The 19,337-nt window shown below is 48.8% G+C and overlaps 1 protein-coding gene across 4 annotated transcripts in view; it reads left to right on the top strand.

Moving 5' to 3' along the window:
- The window catches only part of ANKRD24 (ankyrin repeat domain 24), a 28,700-nt gene that overhangs the window by 2,095 nt on the left and 7,268 nt on the right, over positions 1-19,337 (top strand). For 2 of the 4 annotated variants that reach the window (XM_083594399.1, XM_083594397.1), the window contains exons 3-18: positions 1,177-1,232; positions 6,458-6,588; positions 7,643-7,731; positions 8,154-8,218; positions 9,098-9,155; positions 9,527-9,597; positions 10,852-10,958; positions 11,629-11,816; positions 12,519-12,547; positions 12,665-12,757; positions 13,100-13,210; positions 14,007-14,114; positions 15,992-16,030; positions 17,223-17,321; positions 18,241-18,313; positions 18,550-18,671. In XM_083594399.1, the coding sequence (XP_083450525.1) occupies positions 1,197-1,232; positions 6,458-6,588; positions 7,643-7,731; positions 8,154-8,218; positions 9,098-9,155; positions 9,527-9,597; positions 10,852-10,958; positions 11,629-11,816; positions 12,519-12,547; positions 12,665-12,757; positions 13,100-13,210; positions 14,007-14,114; positions 15,992-16,030; positions 17,223-17,321; positions 18,241-18,313; positions 18,550-18,671 (1,419 nt within the window). In that variant the 5' untranslated portion in view covers positions 1,177-1,196. Of the gene's footprint in view, positions 1-1,176; positions 1,233-1,787; positions 2,171-6,457; positions 6,589-7,642; positions 7,732-8,153; positions 8,219-9,097; positions 9,156-9,526; positions 9,598-10,851; positions 10,959-11,628; positions 11,817-12,518; positions 12,548-12,664; positions 12,758-13,099; positions 13,211-14,006; positions 14,115-15,991; positions 16,031-17,222; positions 17,322-18,240; positions 18,314-18,549; positions 18,672-19,337 lie in introns of those variants that run through there. The other 2 variants (XM_083594398.1, XM_083594396.1) reach the window with 2 other exon arrangements.

The raw sequence follows: 19,337 nt of genomic DNA, 5'->3' as shown, positions 1-19,337 counted from the left end.
GATGGAAGTGAATCTTTTGCCTGACACAGGACTCGAACCCACGACCCTTGGATGAAGCATCCCGTCCTCTGCTGGCTGAGCTACCCAATATTTGTGTTGTGACCTTTGCTAATAGGAGTTGTTGCAGATGCGCAATCGCTTCGGTTGCCTTTCCAGCTCTGCAAGATTCTTCTTAGAGCCCAGCTTACTCTCAGAAGCTACAGGGAATTCCCAGCCCCCTGTTGGCTGTTGCGTTATCCCATGTGGAGCTGAGTTCCCCTGGATAAACCAATCAGCTTGCAAAGCAGTGCTGCGTTCGTCTCTGTCCCCTAGCGGGGCGCAAAGACGCCCTCTAATTAGGCCACACGGGGATGGGGAACAGGCTGGGCCGGCCGTATCCAGAGAACCGAGTCCTGGTTTCGCGTCCCAAGTGGGTTGGATCCCCCAAGCAACCGCTGGCTTCTGGGCCCTGGGTGCGAAACACGAAAGGCCTTGGAGCTGAGATCACAATTCTGCTAGGATTAGTCCTAGGTGAAATCTACAGCCGTATATTTAAAAAACCTGCTTTTTTGGGGAAAAAAGTTTCGAGAAAGACATTGGATTTTGCATAGCTCAACATCATCATCTAGTGCCGCCTTTGTATATTGCACTTTAACATCACATTAATAATAATAATAATAATAATAATAATAATAATATTAAACGTTTTATTTGCAGCTGAGTCCCCTAGCGTATAAAAGCCCTAAACAGCTTTGGACCCAAATACCTCCAAGAGCATCCATCTCAGACCCTACGATCGGCAGGCGGGTCCTTCTTAGTGGTGCCCCCTCTGCCACAGAGAAGGCCCTGTCCTCTCCCCTGAGCTTCTGAGGGCAGCAGAAGCAGCCAAAAGGGTCTCTTCTGACCTAATACCAGTTATCCAGGGCCCAATGATAATAATAAGGTTATTATTTATACCCTTCCCATACAATCTCAAAAGATGGGATTTTAATGGAACCCTGCCAGGATGCCTTCGGGGGCAGATGGAGGTTTTGGGTTGTCTCCAAGGGCAGCCCAGGAATCCAGCTGGGATGTTTGCAGAGGACGGGGGCCGGGTTATTTCTGTCCCAAAGGAGGCATGCTTAACTCGAAGACCCTTGGACTTATTTCTGAAGAAATACCCTACAAGTTTAAGATCTCTTAACCTGTCTGTTTCAGAAATCAAGAACGCAGCTGAGATGAAGAGTCTCAAGGCCAGGTTTAAGAAGTCTGATGTGAGTTGCTATTGAAAATGCATCTCTGGGTTATTTGTGGGGCTTGCTTGGTGTTTTTACACGAGCAGAATGTGTCCTTTTATTTAAAAATGCATCTCTGGGTTATTTGTGGGGCTTGCCTGGTGTTTTTACACGAGCAGAATATGTGCTTTTGTTTAAAATGTATCTCTGGGTAATTTGTGGGGCATAGGAATTTGTTCACCCCCCCAAAAAAAATATAGTCCAGCCCCCCACAAGGTTTGAGGGAGAGTGGACCGGCCCCCCCTGCTGAAAAAGTTTGCTGACCCCTGGACTAAAACCTCTCGGTCTTATCTGGATTGAACTTCAGTTCAGGCCAGCAAGCCTGGGGAACCACCTGCTACTAGATAGCTGATCCCCGCGGTCCCTTCGAAAGGATTCCGGTTGCCGTGGGGTTTTGAGGACCTTGCAAGTTGGTCTTATCTGGATTGAACCTCAGTCCAGGCAAGCAAGCCTGGGGAACCACCTGCTACTGGATAGAACCTCTTTGTCTTATCTGGAATTAACTTCAGTCCAGGCAAGCAAGCCTGGGGAACAACCTGCTACTGGATAGCTGATCCCCGCGGTCCCTTCAGAAGGATTCCGGTCGCCGTGGGGTTTTTAGGACCTTGCAAGGCGGGAGGGAACCGGGCTGCCTTCTCCTGCCGCTGGGGGGAGACGCTTCCCTCCTCCTCCTCCTCCTCCTCCTCCTCCTCCTCCTCCTCCTCCTCCCTTGGCCTCTGATCTGCTGCTGCAAGCCGGCTTTGCTGCCCGTTATCCCAGCATCAGGACCGCTCGCCAGCATCCTTCATCTTCCCCTGCATCCCTCATCCCTGGTCCTTCCTCCTGCGCCGCCGGCTGAGATCGGATGGATGGCTACCCGATACTTCCTGGGAGGGACAATGAAGCAAATTTGCTTCTGCGCTGCCTCCTCCTTCGCGGTAGGCTCCCCCCCCCCCGCCGATTCTGCATTTTTTGGGTACCCCCCCTCCGATCCTCCTCCCTTTTCTCCCCCTCCGATGACTCCCCCCCCCCCCGCAATTGCACCATCTCCTCTGTCCTCCTCCGGAGCCGAATAATCACCGTCGCGGTTTATTTATTCGTTTTTGGTGAAAGAGGGGAGTGGGGTGGGGTGGAATTCAGCCTTTAGGGAGATGCACTCTGTACATGCTCTGTGGTGGTGGTGGTGGGAGTCGGACACACACAGATGTGCTCCCCCCCCCCATGAATAGAGCCTTAGCAAGGGAGAGAAAGGAATAGGGGTGGTGTTTTTTGTGTGATTTCTGTTTTTGGGCAGGGAAGATAGAGTTGAATTTGTCCCTTATTCCTTGTCCCAATATTCCCTGAATATATATTCCTTGTTCCAGTATTCCCTGAATATATATTCCTTGTCCCAGTAGTCCCTGAATAAATCCTTCTTTGTTGCATTGGGCAAACGGCCAATTTTCTTCATCCTCATCCACTGAAGAAGTCGGGGACGTATAATTCTCTCTCTCTTTCGCTTTTTCTCTTGTTTAATTTAATTCGTTACAGTCCTATTTTAGCTTTCCTTGCCCTCCACGGATAATCTTCCTCCCTCCCTCCCCACATTTCAGCTGCACAATAACCCTGCGAGGCTGAGAGATGGCGACCGGCCCAAAGATCACCTTATGGAGCCTGACGGCTGAGCCATAATTTGAACCCGCGTCTCGCTGGTTTCCATCTTCTACCTACATTATCGAATCTCCTCTGTTATTAAATCTACCTGTTTTATTTCTTTTTAAACCCAATAATGCACCCTTTTCTGCATTCCTTTTCTCCATTTGCAACACCCCTGACTTCCACCCCCACGTCCTTTTTCACCTTTCCAAGGATAGACACCTGAGATATAACTCTGAACGCAGATCAATTGATTCCTTATTTCATTTACAGCCAAGTTACCCCGTGGAAGGAAAAACGCTTCTCCTTCTGTTTCCCAGTATTTGCTGTTTCTCTTAGCTTTTTAGCTAACACCCAGAAAAGAGGATGCGTGCTGGGAAAAAAGGCCCCATGACGGCTGGGTCACGACCCACTAGAACCATAAAGTTGGGAGGGGTGGGTCCCTCAAAGGTCATCCATCCCAACCTCGCTGCAACGCAGGAATCTCAGCGAAAGGGTTTTTATTATTGCATTTGTAATTTTTTGCTGGAAGCTGTCCAGAGTGGCTGGGGAAACCCAGCCAGATGGGGGGGGGGGGGTATAAATAAATAAATTATGACCCAGAGCCCTGAATCAGGTTTTATTCTTCTTTTTTCAAAAAAAATAATTAGTTTTCCAAATTTAGAACAAACAAGTATAAAAAAAAATCAACAAACAAACAGACGTTTATCCTAACTGTAATAATTCCATTTTTGTTAACATTGTTAGGTGACTTCCTCAAGTCCCCCTGGCTGAGTTTCCATATAAATCATTGTAGCACTTTTCCAAAACTATTTCCACATAAAATTTACTTGGTCAATTAACATTTTCCTTTCTTTTCATTTTAACTTTTACCATAGTATTCTACAACATCACAAATTTAAGTCCTAGGCCAATCTGATACTCGCGAGTAATTCTGTTTAAATTATCTTAACATATTTAGCTAAATAATCTTTAAATTTCTTCCATTCCTCTTGGTGCTCCTCCTCCTTCTGGTCACAAATTCTTCCGGCCAGGTCTGCTAGCTCCAAAAAGCCCATCATCTTCACCTGCCATTCCTCCACTGTTGGGACTTCTTGTGATTTCCAATTTTTGGCCGACAAAATTCTAGCTGCAGTTGTGGCACACAAAAACAATCTAACCTATTTCTTGGGCAATTCTGGGTTTTATTCTTGTTCCGGCTGCATATTTCGCAGCAAGGCCCCCCCTCCCTCTCCCTGCCCCTTCCCCGGCAGAGTAGGGGGGGGGGAAGCATTAAGACTGGCCAGCCTCGCAAGGTGGCCGTCGTTGCAAGGAGACGTACGCGAGAAGAGAGAACCGTTTCTCAAAAAGCTCCGCAAAAGGGGGTTTGGGGCTTGCCAGAATCTGCCCTCTGCTATTGCAGTGACCCCCAGCCCCCCCAAAACTGGTCCACACTTTCCACCTTCTTGGGAGGGCAAGGCGTCCTAAGTTTTCCCTTCTACGATGGTTGTCCTTCTTCCAAACTCCTTGGCAGCCGGCTGATGGGATCCTCTAATCCGACCTAGTTTGGAAGCCCCGGCTTAGGATATTTTAAGGACACGGACCCCCCCCCTTCGGAGGCCTGCAACTCCCCTGTTCGCTGGATGCTCACCATTGAGACAGCAGCTTTCGGACATCGCTGGTCCCTGCTGTCTCCCCCCGCCCCATAAATTGACAGAAGAAGGGAAATAATAATATTAATAATAATAATTTATTACTTATACCCACCCATCTGTCTGGGTTTCCCCAGCCACTCCGGGCGGCTCCCAACAGAATATTAAAAACATGATAAAAAACTTCCATAAACAGGGCTGCCTTCAGATGTCTTCTAAAAGTCAGGTAGTTCTCTCTCTCCTTGACATCTGATGGGCAGGTGCCACCACCGAGAAGGCCCTCTGCCTGGTTCCCTGTAACCTTATTTCTCACAGGGAGGGAACCGCCAGGAGGCCCTCGGGAGAGGGACCCCGGTGTCCGGGTGGAGACACTCCTTCAGGTATACTGGGCCGAGGCCGTTTAGGGCTTTCAAGGTTAGCACCAAGACTTTGACTTGTGCCCCCAAACGTACTGGGAGCCAGTGTAGGTCTTCAGGACTGGTGTTCTATGGTCTCGGTGGTCGCTCCCAGTCACCAGTCTGGCTGCCGCATTCTGGATTAGTTGTAAACTAATAGGGACGTCCTATTCCATCCCCTCCAACGCTTCTCCCGTGAGAATAGGGACGTCCTATTCCATCCCCTCCAACGTTTCTCCCGTGAGAATAGGGACGTCCTATTCCATCCCCTCCAACGTTTCTCCCGTGAGAATAGGGACGTCCTATTCCATCCCCTCCAACGTTTCTCCCCTGAAAATAGGGATGTCCTATTCCATCCCCTCCAATGCTTCTCCCCTGAAAATACCGACGTCCTAAGGAAAAGCGGGACATTCTGGGATCAGATCAGAAACCGGGACAGCTTCTGTAGCTCTGGTACCCTCCTTGGAAAACAGAGACACTCACAGAGGGTATGAGTTGAGCAGGGAAGAAGAAAAAACTCTCAAATCTGTCTTGGTGCGAGGAAGCCTTTATATTTTCCCTTACAGAGCGAGTCGAGGCAATTCCTGTGTATCCTCAACCTGTGGGTCTCCAGATGTTGTTGAACTACAACTCCCATCACCCCTAGCTAGCAAGGCCAGAGCTCAGGGATGATGGGAGTTGTAGTCCAACAACGTCTGGGGTCCCACAGGTTGAGAACCGCTAAGCTAACCAACACGGTGCCCTACGGATGCTAGGCTCCGGCTGCCTTCATCCCTGATCTTTGGCCGCGCCGGGTGCTGGGAGTTGTAGCGTAGTACAGAGGACATTTCATCACCCCAAAGCCCAGGGGTTTGTGTGCATTTTATGGGAGGGAAAGAGCTGATTTAGAGATTCCTCTGGCCAGTCTACTTGGAAAGCTTTTGCCGTCTCCTGAGGTCAAGCGACCTTGTCCTGGGCGCCCGGCCTTCGAAAACCATGTCCTTTCGGATTAACCGACGTTGCCGTGGAAACCAGGTGATTTCCGGGGAATACAAGCGATTAATCCGCAATCCGGAGGCCAGGAGGATTCTGCAAAGCATAGCAGCCTTTTCTTTTAAAATATGTGTTTTAGCATTCTTTTTAGTTCCTCCTAGATCAGTGATGGCCAAACTTGCATCTTTCCTGCTTATTCCCAAATGCATATTTCCATGCTGTTCCCCGTTCAAATCTTCCTTGTGTCGTGTTTATTTAGCTTTTTAATATGATTTTTACTCATTTCTTTTTTAACACAATAACAAAACAAATAAATCCTTTGCTCTGCTGAGCTCTTGGCTTTCCTCCATCCCTTCTACCGGTTTTTAAATGTTTAAAAGGACTCTTTGTCTGCAAAACATTTCCAGTCCTGCCTAAAACCTACCTCTTCTCCATCTCGGCTTTCCATGGTTCAATTTCCATTTCCATTGTTAAATTTGCCAGTTTGGCACGCTCCGCAAACCTCTTATTCTAGGCGTGTTGATCCAAACGGCGCTTGACCTTTTTGCAGTTTTTTTCCTCTTCCTTTTCCTTTCTTTTTTTGGGTTTACAGAGCCAGGACTGGAGCAAAAATGACGAGAAGCTCCTGCAGGCGGTGGAATACAATGACGCCGACCGTGTCTCCTCGCTCCTCGTCCGAAAGGGCCTGGTCCCCACCAAGCTGGACTCGGAAGGGAAATCGGCGTAAGCCCAAATACCTGGATTTCACAGAATCAGTTTTATTGCACCTAGCCAAAGGCTGCTGCAACGTAAACAGAACCATTCAACAATTAAAAGAAAATATGCTTGATTAATACAAAAAAAAACTTAAAACATTTATATTATCAAGAGCCACAGCTGTCATCTTTTCCCTTCTCTTGCGAGGAATCCTATTTGGAATAAGGGAATTTTCCTTAAAAAATGGGAAACGTTGACAGCTATTGATTCAAGACATTACCTACTCTGAACAGAGCTTTGAAAGGACCTTAATAGATAGGTTAAGACCTTAAACAGTAAAATTTATAGGCTAAAATCACCGCATGTTAAAAAATAATGTTAATTAATGCAATGTGCAATTATATTCGGAGTTTGGTGATAAAGATAGAATATAGCTTAGGGTCAAATAAATTCATCTCCTTTACAGTTGGTGGCTATATAATTTACTCTAATTTTCCTAGCGGCAGTTGCAAAGAGTGCTACACGCCAGGTCACATACTTATCTATGCGAGGAGATATAAAATCATGTCACAGAGTCGGGAAATCGCACGGCTGAAAGGGGCCCGATGCGAGTCTTGAACCCATGGCCCTGAGACAAAGCGTCTCCTGATCTACCGACTGAGCCATTGTGAAGTCGTGCAATTAATCTCAGAGTTGTAGAATTGGAAGGGGGCCCCCTGGGGTCATCCAGCCTGACCCCCTGCACCTGCTTAATCTCAAGTGGCGGGGATTTCCAAAGTTCTAAACTGCTAAATTTATTTATTTGTATTTATTTAAATTGGTGAGCTTCATCCGGTGACCCCCCAGGAAATCCCACCGCCCACCCTACAACTGTCCACTAGGAGACCACTGCTGTTAAGCAATACCCCAGGGGCTTCTAAACCCTCGATCTGCCGGGTACTTAGGCCACTGGTTCATCCAACCCCGGGGACCCTGGATTAACAGGGAAATCCTAGAATTGTAGAGTCGGGCCCTCCCGAGTCATCTAGCCCAACCCCTCGCGATGCGGGAATCGCAGATCAAGTGTCGGTCTGTTCCGCAGGTTCCACCTGGCTGCGACGAAAGGGAACACAGATTGCCTGGAAGTCATGCTGGCCCACGGAGCGGACGCCATGACGACCGATGGCGCAGGTGGGTTTAGGGTGCAAAAGCTATTATTATGGAGGTTGAATCCTGACAAGACAGAAGGACTGATTTGGGGGGACAGGCGGGTATGGGGGATTCCCTGGTCCTGAACGGGGTCACCGTGCCCCTGAAGGACCAGGTGCGCAGCCTGGGGGTCGTTTTGGACTCACAGCTGTCCATGGAGGCGCAGGTCAGTTCTGTGTCCAGGGCAGCTCCATCTGGTCCGCAGGATGAGACCCTCCCTGCCCACAGACTGTCTCTCCAGAGTGGTGCATGCTCTGGTTATCTCCCGCTTGGACTACTGCCATGCGCTCTCCGTGGGGCTGCCTTGGAAGGTGACCTGGAAACTGCAACTAATCCAGAATGTGACACTGGCCATTGTCTTATAATGAAAAACCCCATATCTCATGTTCCTTCCTTCCCCGCAGGCTATGCAGCATTGCACCTGTCGGCTAAGCATGGACACCCGCAGTGCGTGAGCAAGCTGTTGCAGGTAACTCTCGGGGCATCTTCAAGCACGGCTTTCAACTGCGGCTGCGCACTGAATTTGGCCAAATCCCAAACTGAACTGGGTGGGTTTGGGTTTTCAAGACAGCTTTGCAAGGAGAGGCAAGGCAACAGCCGGATCCGCCTTGGCCATCTTTCCACTGGGTTGGGAGGGGGCTTTCTCCCCGGGAAGCCGCAGGTAGGATTGGGGGCTCAGCTCCTTTTCACTGCTTAAGTTTCTCCCCCCCCTCTGTCTTTTTCTATCTGTCTGTCTTTCTTTTTCTTCCTTTTCCTTTTCCTTTTTCTCTTTCTTTCTTTCTCTCTCTCTCTCTCTCTCTCTCTCTTCTTTCTCTTTCTCTTTCTTTCTTTCTTTCTTTCTTTCTTTCTTTCTTTCTTTCTCTCTCTTTCTCTCTTTCTCTCTTTCTTTCTCTCTTTCTTTCTCTCTTTCTCCCTCCCTCCCCCTCCCTTTCTCTCTCTTTCTATTTCACTCTGTCTTTTTTTCTTTCTCTTTCTTTTTCTCTCCGCTTTCGTTCTGTTTCTTTCTTTTTCTTTCTTTCTTTCTCTCTTTCTTTCTCTCTCTCTTCTTTCTTTCTCTTTCTCTATTTCTCTCTCTCTCTTTCTCTCTCTCTGTTTTTTCCTCTCTCTCTTCTTTCTTTCTTTCTTTCTTTCTCTCTCTTTCTCTCTTTCTCTCTCTCTCTCTCTCTCTCTCTTCTTTCTTTCTCTTTCTCTATTTCTCTCTCTCTGTTTTTTCCCTCTCTCTCTTCTTTCTTTCTTTCTCTCTCTCTCTCTCTCTCTCTCTCTCTCTCTTTCTCCCTCCCTCTCCCTTTCTCTTTCTTTCTTTCTTTCTTTCTTTCTTTCTTTCTTTCTTTCTTTCTTTCTCTTCCAGGCATCCTGTCCTGTGGACGTAGCAGACAGCCACGGACGCACAGCCCTCCACCATGCAGGTCAGCATATTTCACCATCTCCCCAAACCCCAGGGAGCAGGGGGTGGGGTGGGCACTGGTTCCGGGGCATTTTGCTGCTTCAGGTGAATCTCAGGTGATAACCCCACCTCACTTGGGCTATATATATATATATATATATATATATATATATATATATATATATTTACAATCTCATGTTCCCGTAGCTCAGTTACATGAACTTTTGCCTAAAAACCAAGGAATGAACTGCCATTATAATTACACATTATAATATGGGAAATACAGACCTTGTAAATTTTTCAGTGATTGTGCAAAGTCTTGTACATTGTAGAATAAATTGCAAGACGTCTTGTTTGCTCCTTAGTAGGTTTTCCCCTGCTCTTTTCCTGCAGCTGTCAATGGATGCATCTCTTGTCTTGAAATCCTTTGCGACTTTAAAGCTCCTTTGAACACCAGGGACAAGGTAAGCTCACGAAAACCTCCCTCTGAGTTTATTTCCCCCGCTGCTGGGCAGGGATGCAAGAAGGCGCTGTTTTCTTTTCTTTTTAATCAGTTTTACAGTGGCCCCTTGGTTCTCAAACGCCTTGGTACTCAAACAACTTGGAACTCAAACACTGCAAACCCGGAAGGAAGCGTTCCGGTTTGCGAACCTTTTTCGGAACCTGAACGTGCTGCGTTTTGAGTGTTATGCTTCCGATTTGAGTGGAAAATGGAAGTGTGGCACTTAGAATGAAAGTGTGGCACTCAAATCAGAAGCATGGCACTCAAAACGGAGCATGTTCGGCTTCCGGAAAAAGTTCGCAAACTGGAACACTTACTTTCAGGTTTGCAGTGTTTGGGTTCCAGGTTGTTTGAGTACCAAGGTGTTTGAGAACCAAGGTGCCACTGGTATTATGATATTTAAAGGCTTCCATTCTTTCATGACAAAGGGACGCGGGTGGCGCTGTGGGTTAAACCACAGAGCCTAGGACTTGCCGATCAGAAGGTCGGCGGTTCGAATCCCTGCAATGACGGGATGAGCCTCCCGTTGCTCGGTCCCTGCTCCTGCCAACCTAGCAGTTCGAAAGCACGTCAAAGTGCAAGTAGATAAATAGGTCCCACTCCGGCGGGAAGGTAAATGGCGTTTCCGTGCGCTGCTCTGGTTCGCCAGAAGCGGCTTGGTCATGCTGGCCACATGACCCAGAAAAATTGCGGACAAACGTTGGCTCCCTCGGCCAGTAAAGCAAGATGATCGCCACAACCCCAGAGTTGTCTGTGACTGGACTTAACGGTCAGGGGTCCCTTTACCTTTACCTTTAGTCTAGTTGTGGTCTAAACCACAGAACCTAGGACTTGCCGATCGGAAGGTTGGTGGTTTGAATCCCCACGATGGGGTGAGCTCCAGTTGCTCGGTCCCTGCTCCTGCCAACCTAGCAGTTCAATAGCACATCAAAGTGCAAGTAGATAAATAGGTACCGCTCCGGCGGGAAGGGAAACGGCATTTCCGTGCGCTGCTCTGGTTCACCAGAAGCGGCTTAGTCCTGCTGGCCACATGACCCGGAAGCTGTACGCGGGCTCCCTCGGCCAATAAAGCGAGATGAGCGCCGCAACCACAGAGTTGGCCACGACTGGACCTAACGGTCAGGGGTCCCTTTACCTATTCTTCCATGAAACAGTCGTCATTAAGTTCTCTGGTTTTAGCTGTTAACTTTGCGTCAACTCTCCTCTCTGGCGGCAGGATGGCGCGACTCCTCTCATGCTCGCGGCGAAGATGAGTCACTCGGAGCTGTGCCGGTACCTGCTCCACCGGGGAGCCGCCGTCAACGCCAGAGACCAGCGTGGACGGTGAGAGCCTTGGTGTGTGTGTGTGTGTGGCATCAGGCTGCACCCTGCCTCTGCACCTCCTCACTCCCCCCTGCGGCACCGGACAGCGGACCGGATCACAGAGCCAGTGTGGTGTAGTGGTTAAGAGCGGTAGTCTCATAATCTGGGGAACCGGGTTCGCGTCTCCGCTCCTCCACATGCAGCTGCTGGGTGACCTTGGGCCAGTCACACTTCTCTGACGTCTCTCAGCCCCACTCACCTCACAGAGTGTTTGTTGTGGGGGAGGAAGGGAAAGGAGAATGTTAGCCGCTTTGAGACTCCTTCGGGAAGTGATAAAGCTACCCGATATCAAATCCAAATCCAATCAAGCCCTCCGCCATTTCCGTTTCCTTCCACAATGCCTCCCTGCCGCTTGGTCCAAACAAAGCTACAGTGGTACCTCAGGTTACATACACTTCAGGTTACATACGCTTCAGGTTACAGACTCCGCTAACCCAGAAATAGTGCTTCATCTTAAGAACAGAAATCGTGCTCCAGTGGCGCAGCGGTAGCAGCAGGCCCCATTAGCTAAAGTGGTGCTTCAGGTTAAGAACAGTTTCAGGTTGAGAACGGAGCTCCGGAACGAATTAAGTACTTAACCCGAGGTACCACTGTACCCCTCTCAACTTAACTGGCCTCGTCTTTGCTTCAGAACAGCCCTGATGGTGGCTTGCGAGAACGGCAGCGTGGAGACGGTGGAAGTCCTGGTCCACGGTGGGGCAAAGGTCGGCCTCGTTGACGCCACGGGTCACGACGCGGCCCATTATGGCGCGGCCGTGGGCAACGCCCTCATCCAGCACTACCTGCAAGAAGCTGCTCAGCGCCACTCCTGGGCCAGCGGTAAGGATACCTTCCCTCCGCCGAACTGGGCTTTTTCCTGATGAGAAGCGGAGGCCATTTCTGCGTCTCCACGTTCCTGAGGAACTGTAGGCAGAAGGAGGAGACAGGCTCTAAGATGGTTTAAACTCGGCTAGCTCTGCACCTGCCTTTGTCGTCCTTTAAACAAATGCTCCCCTGAAAATGCTTAGGCTAGAATAAATCACAGACACTCTGCTTTGCAAATCTAAATAGCTTTACTAATGCCAAAGCAAACAAGTCTCCATTCGCCGGCAATAAAGCAAAGAAAAAGGTTCCAAATGACTTTAAAGGGGGGGGAGGGAGTTGGTTTCCTTACGGGGAAAAAAGGATCATGCAATATTTGGGTTAGCAAAGATGCAGGCAGTGAAATCTCCTTTTAGAGAGATTTGGTTCGCTTGCAGGGAGCCATGGCTGCGTGGCTTCTTGCTTGTTCCGGGAAGCAGGAAGAGGGAAGGCTGAGAAGGTAGGGCACGCGAAGCCAGACCGAGTTTGGCAACTTGAGCTCAGGGCTCAGGTTAACCCTTTCAAGTGTGAGTCTGTAACTGTATTACAGCATCTAAGCCATCTCAGTTGTTAACAGGGTGATGAACCTGGGCCTCGCAAGTTAGTTGTTCCCTCACCATCTTATTTAATTCCATCTTTGTGTTCTCTCTCTCTCTCTCTCTCTCTCTTTACTTCCCACAGAAGAGGAATCGACCGAAGCGTCCTCCCAGGTAACATTTTCGAGCCCCCAATCCTTGTAAGGCAGGCGATGTTGCTGGGGGCACATTCTCCTCACGTACCTCATTTGCGTTTTCCACATCTATTTCTTTTTTCAAAATAAAAACCAGACATCCTCTCCGCGCCACTCTCTGACCAAAGGGAAGACCAGCAGCCCGCGGAAGAGGAAAGCCCCGCCCCCTCCAGGAAGTGCCCCCAGCCAGGTAGGGAAAATAGGAAGCCGCGCTGGACGTTCCAGTTCCAAAATAACGTTCAAAAACTGGAACACTCACTTCCGGGTTTGTGACGTTCAGGAGCCGATTTGTTCGGGAGCCAAGGCTTTTGAGATTCAAGGTATGACCGTATAAGTCCTGCTTGTTGAATTTCAGTTTAAATATATACCGCTACGTTGTTTGGGAAGTTTTTAATGTTTGATGTTTTATTGTGTTTTTCATATTCTGTTGGGAGCTGCACAGAATGGCTGGGGAAATGCAGCCAGATGGGTGGGGTATAAATAAATTGTTGTTGTTGTTTATTATTATTATTATTATTAAAATTATTATTAGGACCCCCACCCGCCGGACCACAACCTGGCTCCTGCCGAACGGGGCAACCGAGTCATCACCGCCAAGCCGGCCCGGACCCACCACAATGACCCTCCTGTTCCGGCTGCAACGGTGAGGATCCCTTAGCGGTGATGCCCTTGTTATGAGCAAAAACTGCTCCTTTCCCCTTATGGGGTACCCAAGAGCCCGTATAGAGTCCTTAAGTAGGTTCTCTATCGGTAAGAAAAAATAACAGAGGCCAAGCAGAGAATATCGAGAAGCAAAGCAGCTAGTAAGCCGGATCTTTATTAAACTGTTGCAACAGGGTCCCCCGCTCACCCCACACAGGGAGGGAGGAGAGGAACCCAGACCAATGGTGCACAAGCCCCTTTATAGACTTTTGAAATTTGCCTCCCCTGTAGCTCAAGACCACCCCCTAAAACATCAGGCATACATCACAGAAAGAGGTGGTCCCCAGCAGAAATGGGAGTGTGTTGCTTCTCTCCTGTCTGCCAGGAGACCTGATCAATCATGCCTTATCAATTGCCTTTTCTGGGTGACCTGGCCATTCCTTGGAGACGGTCAATACTTAGTTCCTGAATCTCTTACTCATATTGATAACAGATACTTGCCAGACTGTATTTACAGGGAGGTGTGAGCCCCTAAAGTCAAAAGACCATTGGAAAGCTTTCCCCATCTCCTTCCTCCTTGCAGAGAAATATTTGAGGTCAATTTGGGAGAGTCCAAATGGCCTCAGAATTGCTCTCCTGTACTATTTCAGATACGTGGTTGATATACTTATGTATGTGTTTGCCTTGTACGTTTATGAATGTTTATTTTATATATAGAAGACCTTAGAATGGTGGGGAAGGGGACCAGCCCCTTGTCGCTCAGCTTTCTTTGGGTTTCTTTCTCCCCCCCCCTCCAGGAAGACCAGGAGGCCTACGAGGAAATCGTGCGGCTGCGTCAGGAGAGAGCTCAGCTCCTGCAAAAGATCCGAAGCCTGGAGCAGCGGCAAGAGACCTTGAAGCAGAAAGTGAGGCGCTCCGGGGTTGAACTTGCTCCCGGCGAACCCCGGGAGCTGTCTCCCGTGCCGTCCCTCAGCCGTACGGCACACACACACACACACACACACATATATACAGTGGTCCCTTGGTTCTCAACCTTAATCCGTTCCGGAAGTCCGTTCCAAAACCAAAGCATTCCAAAACCAAGGCGCTCTTCTTTCCCATAGAAAGCAATGCAAAACGGATCAATCCGTTCCAGACTTTTAAAAACAACCCCTAAAACAGCAACTTAACGTGAACGTTACTATCTAACGAGACCATTGATCCATAAAATGAAAGCAGGAATCAATGTACTGTACTATAAAATAAATAGGACAGTATTGTAGATGATAAAAATTGAAATTAATTTTTTTCTTTACCTGCACTGATGATGGTCATTGTTTGGATGGGGCGCTTTTATCCATTTCCGCAGTCACACAATCTATCCATCAGTAGCTGGACTGGGTTCCGCACAGTCACAGAAACAAATGAACCGAAAAAGCCTCAAAAAGGCAAAATAAAGAGCGAAAACAAAAGCACCAAACTAAATCTGTTCCGGAAGTCCATTTGGCTTCCGAAATGTTCGGAAAGCAAGGCGCGGCTTCCGATTGGTGCAGGCACCCCGGAAACAATAGCTGACAGCCGTGTCGGACGTTCAGCTTCCGAAAAACGTTCAAAAACCGGAACACTTCCTTGCGGGTTTTCGGCGTTTGGGAACCAAGGCGTTTGAGAACCAAGGTGCCACTGTAATTAAATTTATACCCTGCCCATCTGGCTGGGTTGCCCCAGCCATTCTGGGCAGCTTCCAGCACATATAAACCTCGGTTTTCGAACGTCTTGGCTGCCGAATGTTTCGGAAGCCGAACGCAGAAAACCTAGAAGCGAATGCTTCCATTTTTGAATGCGCCTTGGGAGACGAACGTTCGATTTCTGAGGCACGTTTCTCAATTTCCCCGATTAAACTTGCCGGCAGTCCCTTTGATCCTTGGTTTTCGGACTTTTCGGGACTTCTGGAATGGATGACATTCGAAAACCGAGGTTCCACTGCAATGATAAAATGTCAAACATTAATAGCGACAATCTGGTCCGATATTAAAAACGGTCACAATGGCTTTGAAATAAACAGCTCATATCGAATAAAGCAATGTTCAATAACCCATTAGGATGCCATAGTAAACAGCAAAATTAAACGTCAGTGCATAATAAGTAGTTTATGTTTAAACATGAATGCAGGCAGCGAGGGTTACAGAGGCATGTGCAGAGTGCTTTTGAGTAACGGCCTGTGCAAAGCTGTGATGGAGAAATGGCAGGCTTCCTTATATGGCTCCACTTAAAGTAAAGGTTAAGAGACCCTTGACCGTTAGGTCCAGTCGTGGACGACTCTGGGGTTGCGGCGCTCATCTTGCTTTACTGGCCAAGGGAGCTGGCGTACAGCTGCCGGGTCATGTGGCCAGCAGGACTGAGCCGCTTCTGGCGAACCAGAGCAGCGCACGGAAACGCCGTTTACCTTCCCGCCGGAGCGGTACCTATTGATCTACTTGCACTTTGACGTGCTTTCGAACTGCTAGGTTGGCAGGAGCAGGGACCGAGCAACGGGAGCTCACCCCGTCATTGCGGGGATTTGAAAGACAGACCTTCTGATCGGCAAGTCCTAGGCTCTGTGGTTTAACCCACAGCGCCACCTGAGTCCCACGGCTCCACTTACCTAAGAGTAAAACCCTGTTGAATTGAATAGGACTCAGGTCACAGCAGACATGGTTAGGGTCCTTTTGTACATAAATAATATGAAAAAGTATAAATGTGTATATATATATATTCTCAGGCTCTATTAATCCTGTCCATCTCCCTTTTTTCTTGTCTCCATTAGCGACCGGACGATGGGTCTTTGCATACTCTACAGAAGCAGGTGAGCCTATTATCTGCCCGAGATAATATTTGAGGATGGTTTTAAAAAGGACCCCAAAAAATCGCATTTATTAAACACTGCAGCAAATTGAGATGATGGGGAGAGGAGGGGGTGAGAAAGGCTTAAGTTTAAAAGATGCCGTTTCTTAGAAAAGGGAACCCATTGCCCCCGTGCTGATCGTAGAGTTGACTGGGACCCCCAGCGGCCATCTAGACCAACCCCCTTCAATGTGGGAATCTCAGCTAAAGCATCCCAGATAGATGGCCCTACAATCTCTGCTTTCGGCTAGCTTTTTGCTTCTATTGCTTCGCGTTTTAAAATGTTGGAACCAGGGCTGGATTTGGGTTTGATGCGGCCCTAAGCTCCTGAAGGTAATGGGGCCCTTTCTATGTCCAGCTGTCCTTTGTCAACAACAAATTGTCACTGTTTTTTGTGTTGAATATATGCTATATGGTCATGTACAGACCTCATAGGTATCTTGAGCCATTTGCACCTGTTGCCCTGCAACCAGTCCATGCAGAATGTGGGCACCCTCTATATAGAAAGGAGCAAACCAGGGATATTTTAGGGAGCAGGCGGGGCCCGTGACTTACATCAGAGGAGCCTACACAACACAAAACACGGTTGCTGGATGTAGGTTTTATTGTATTTGTTTTTTATCTTATATTTTGGAAATGTAAGGTAAATGTAAAGGGACCCCTGACCATTAGGTCCAGTCGTGGCCGACTCTAGGGTTGCGGCGCTCATCTCGCTTTACTGGCCGAGGGAGCCGGCGTACAGCTTCCGGGTCATGTGGCCAGCAGGACTAAGCCGCTTCTGGCAAACCAGAGCAGCGCACGGAAATGCCATTTACCTTCCCGCTGGAGCGGAACCTATTTATCTACTTGCACTTTGATGTGCTTTCGAACTGCTAGGTCGGCAGGAGCAGGGACCGAACAATGGGAGCTCACCCCATCATTGCGGGGATTCGAACCGCCGACCTTCTGATCGGCAAGTCCTAGGCTCTGTGGTTTAACCCACAGCGCCACCCGCATCCCTGTTTTGGAAGTGTACATCCAATTTATTAAAATACGGGTTAAAATACAGTTTGAAATGCAGCCTCGTTTTAATGGTAGCTCATAGATCAAAAAATAAGGGGTTTTGCAAATGTTTAAATGAATGGATCGATTTCTTTCCCTCTCTGCCCCACCAGGTGGAAGAACTTCAGAAACAGCTGGAAGAGAAAGTTGGGGAAAAGGAAAACCTTGGGAGAGAGTTGGCGGCTTTGCGGAGCCGTCTGTCATCTGTGGAGGTACCGCAAGCCATGTGCATCGGTGGGGTTTGAAATACACAGCAGATTCGTGGTAACAATGGGCATCATTTTCGAGGGTTTACCCCAATAAGAGCTTTGTTCTCCAAGAGCCACAATCTGTGGTGGGATATGCTAGACATCCGGATTTTCAGGGGGCAAGCATCCCTGATAGTCTTGGTCAGGCTAGGAAACCTCGTTGGTCTAATAATAATAATAATATATTATTTATACCCCACCCATCTGTTTGGGTTTCCCCAGCCACTCTGAGCAGCTCCCAATAGGATATTAAAAACACGTCAAACGTTAAAAACTTCCCTAAACGGATGTCTTCTAAAAGTCAGGTAGTTGTTTATCTCCTTGACATCTGACGGGAGGGCGTTCCACAGGGAGGGAGCCACCACCGAGAAGGCCCTCTGCCTGGTTCCCTGCAACCTCGCTTCTCGCAGGGAGGGAACCGCCAGAAGGCCCTCTGGAGAGGGACCCCGGTGTCCGGGGTGGAGACGCTCCTTCAGGGATACTGGGCCATTTAGGGCTTTAAAGATCAGCACCAACACTTTGAATTGTGCTCGGAAACGTCCTGGGAGCCAATGGAGGTCTTTCAGGACCGGTGTTATGGAGTCTCCACTCCTAGTCCCCAGTCTAGAAGCCGCATTCTGGATTAGTTGTAGTTTCCGTGTCACCTTCCAAGGTAGCCCCACGGAGAGCGCATGGCAGTAGTCCAAGCGGGAGATAACCAGAGCATGCACCACTCTGACCAGACAGTCTGCGGGCAGGGAGGGTCTCATCCTGCGCACCAGATGGAGCTGGCAGACACAGAACTGACCTGCGCCTCCATGGGCAGCCGGCAGTCCATAACGGCTCATGTTGATCTGGCCCTGCCTGAACCTCTCTTTTTTCTGCTCTCCCCTGCCCCACACAGAACGAGAAGGAAAACACCAGCTATGACATTGAAACCCTGCAAGATGAAGAGGGAGACCTCCTTGAATTCCCAGGTATGCTTGTTATTAGTATTTAATGGTCACGTTTCCCCCCCTCGAGGACCTTATTTGAATATGCAGAATCAGCAAAGATGGCAGGCGTTTGTGATGTTCTGTTACGTTCCATCATGTTATTGTTATTTATTGGGATTCATTTGAAATATGACGAATTGAATCAAAATCGGACTCTGCAGCGTGATGCGTTGCTGCGGGATTTCGGCTTTTCTTTAAAGTTGCTCTTGTTTTGACAGGGGCTGAGCTTCTGCTCTCTAAAAAGAGTTTGAGTGTCTCCACCGAGGAACTCCTGGCGACCTTGCAAGGACAGGTTGATTCCCTGACCCAGAAGAACAAGGAGCTGATGGAGAAGATACAGGTAAATGGAGAACTCCCTCGCAGCTATAATAATAATAATAATTACTTATTTATACCCCGCCCATCTGGCTGGGTTTCCCCAGCCACTCTGGACGGCTCCCAACAGAATATTAAAAACACGATTAAAACATCAAACATTAAAAGCTTCCCTAAACAGGGCTGCCCTCAGATGTCTTCTAAAAGTCAGGTAGTTGTTTATTTCCTTGACATCTGATGAGGGGTGTTCCACAGGGCGGGCGCCACCACCGAGAACGCCCTCTGCCTGGTTCCCTGTAACTTCACTTCTTGCAGGGAGGGAACCGCCAGAAGGCCCTCGGGAGAGGGAAACAGGTGTCCAGGGTGGAGACACTCCTTCAGGGATACTGGGCCGTTTAGGGCTTTCAAGGTCAGCACCAACACTTCGAATTGTGCTTGGAAACGTCCTGGGAGCCAATGTAGGTCTTTCAGGATTGGTGTTATATGGTCTCCACTCCCAGTCCCCAGTCTGGCTGCCGCATTCTGGATTAGTTGTAGTTTCTGGGTCACCTTCAAAGGTAGCCCCACGGAGAGCGCATTGCAGTGGTCCAAGCGGGAGATAACCAGAGCATGCACCACTCTGGCCAGACAGTCTGCGGGCAGGGAGGGTCTCATCCTGCGTCCCAGATGGAGCTGTCCTGGACACAGAATT

The sequence above is a fragment of the Podarcis filfolensis genome, assembly GCF_964270895.1.
Source record: "Podarcis filfolensis genome assembly, chromosome: 18".
NCBI classification, from domain to species: Eukaryota; Metazoa; Chordata; class Lepidosauria; order Squamata; family Lacertidae; genus Podarcis; species Podarcis filfolensis.
This window is presented reverse-complemented; position numbering and strand designations above follow the sequence as displayed.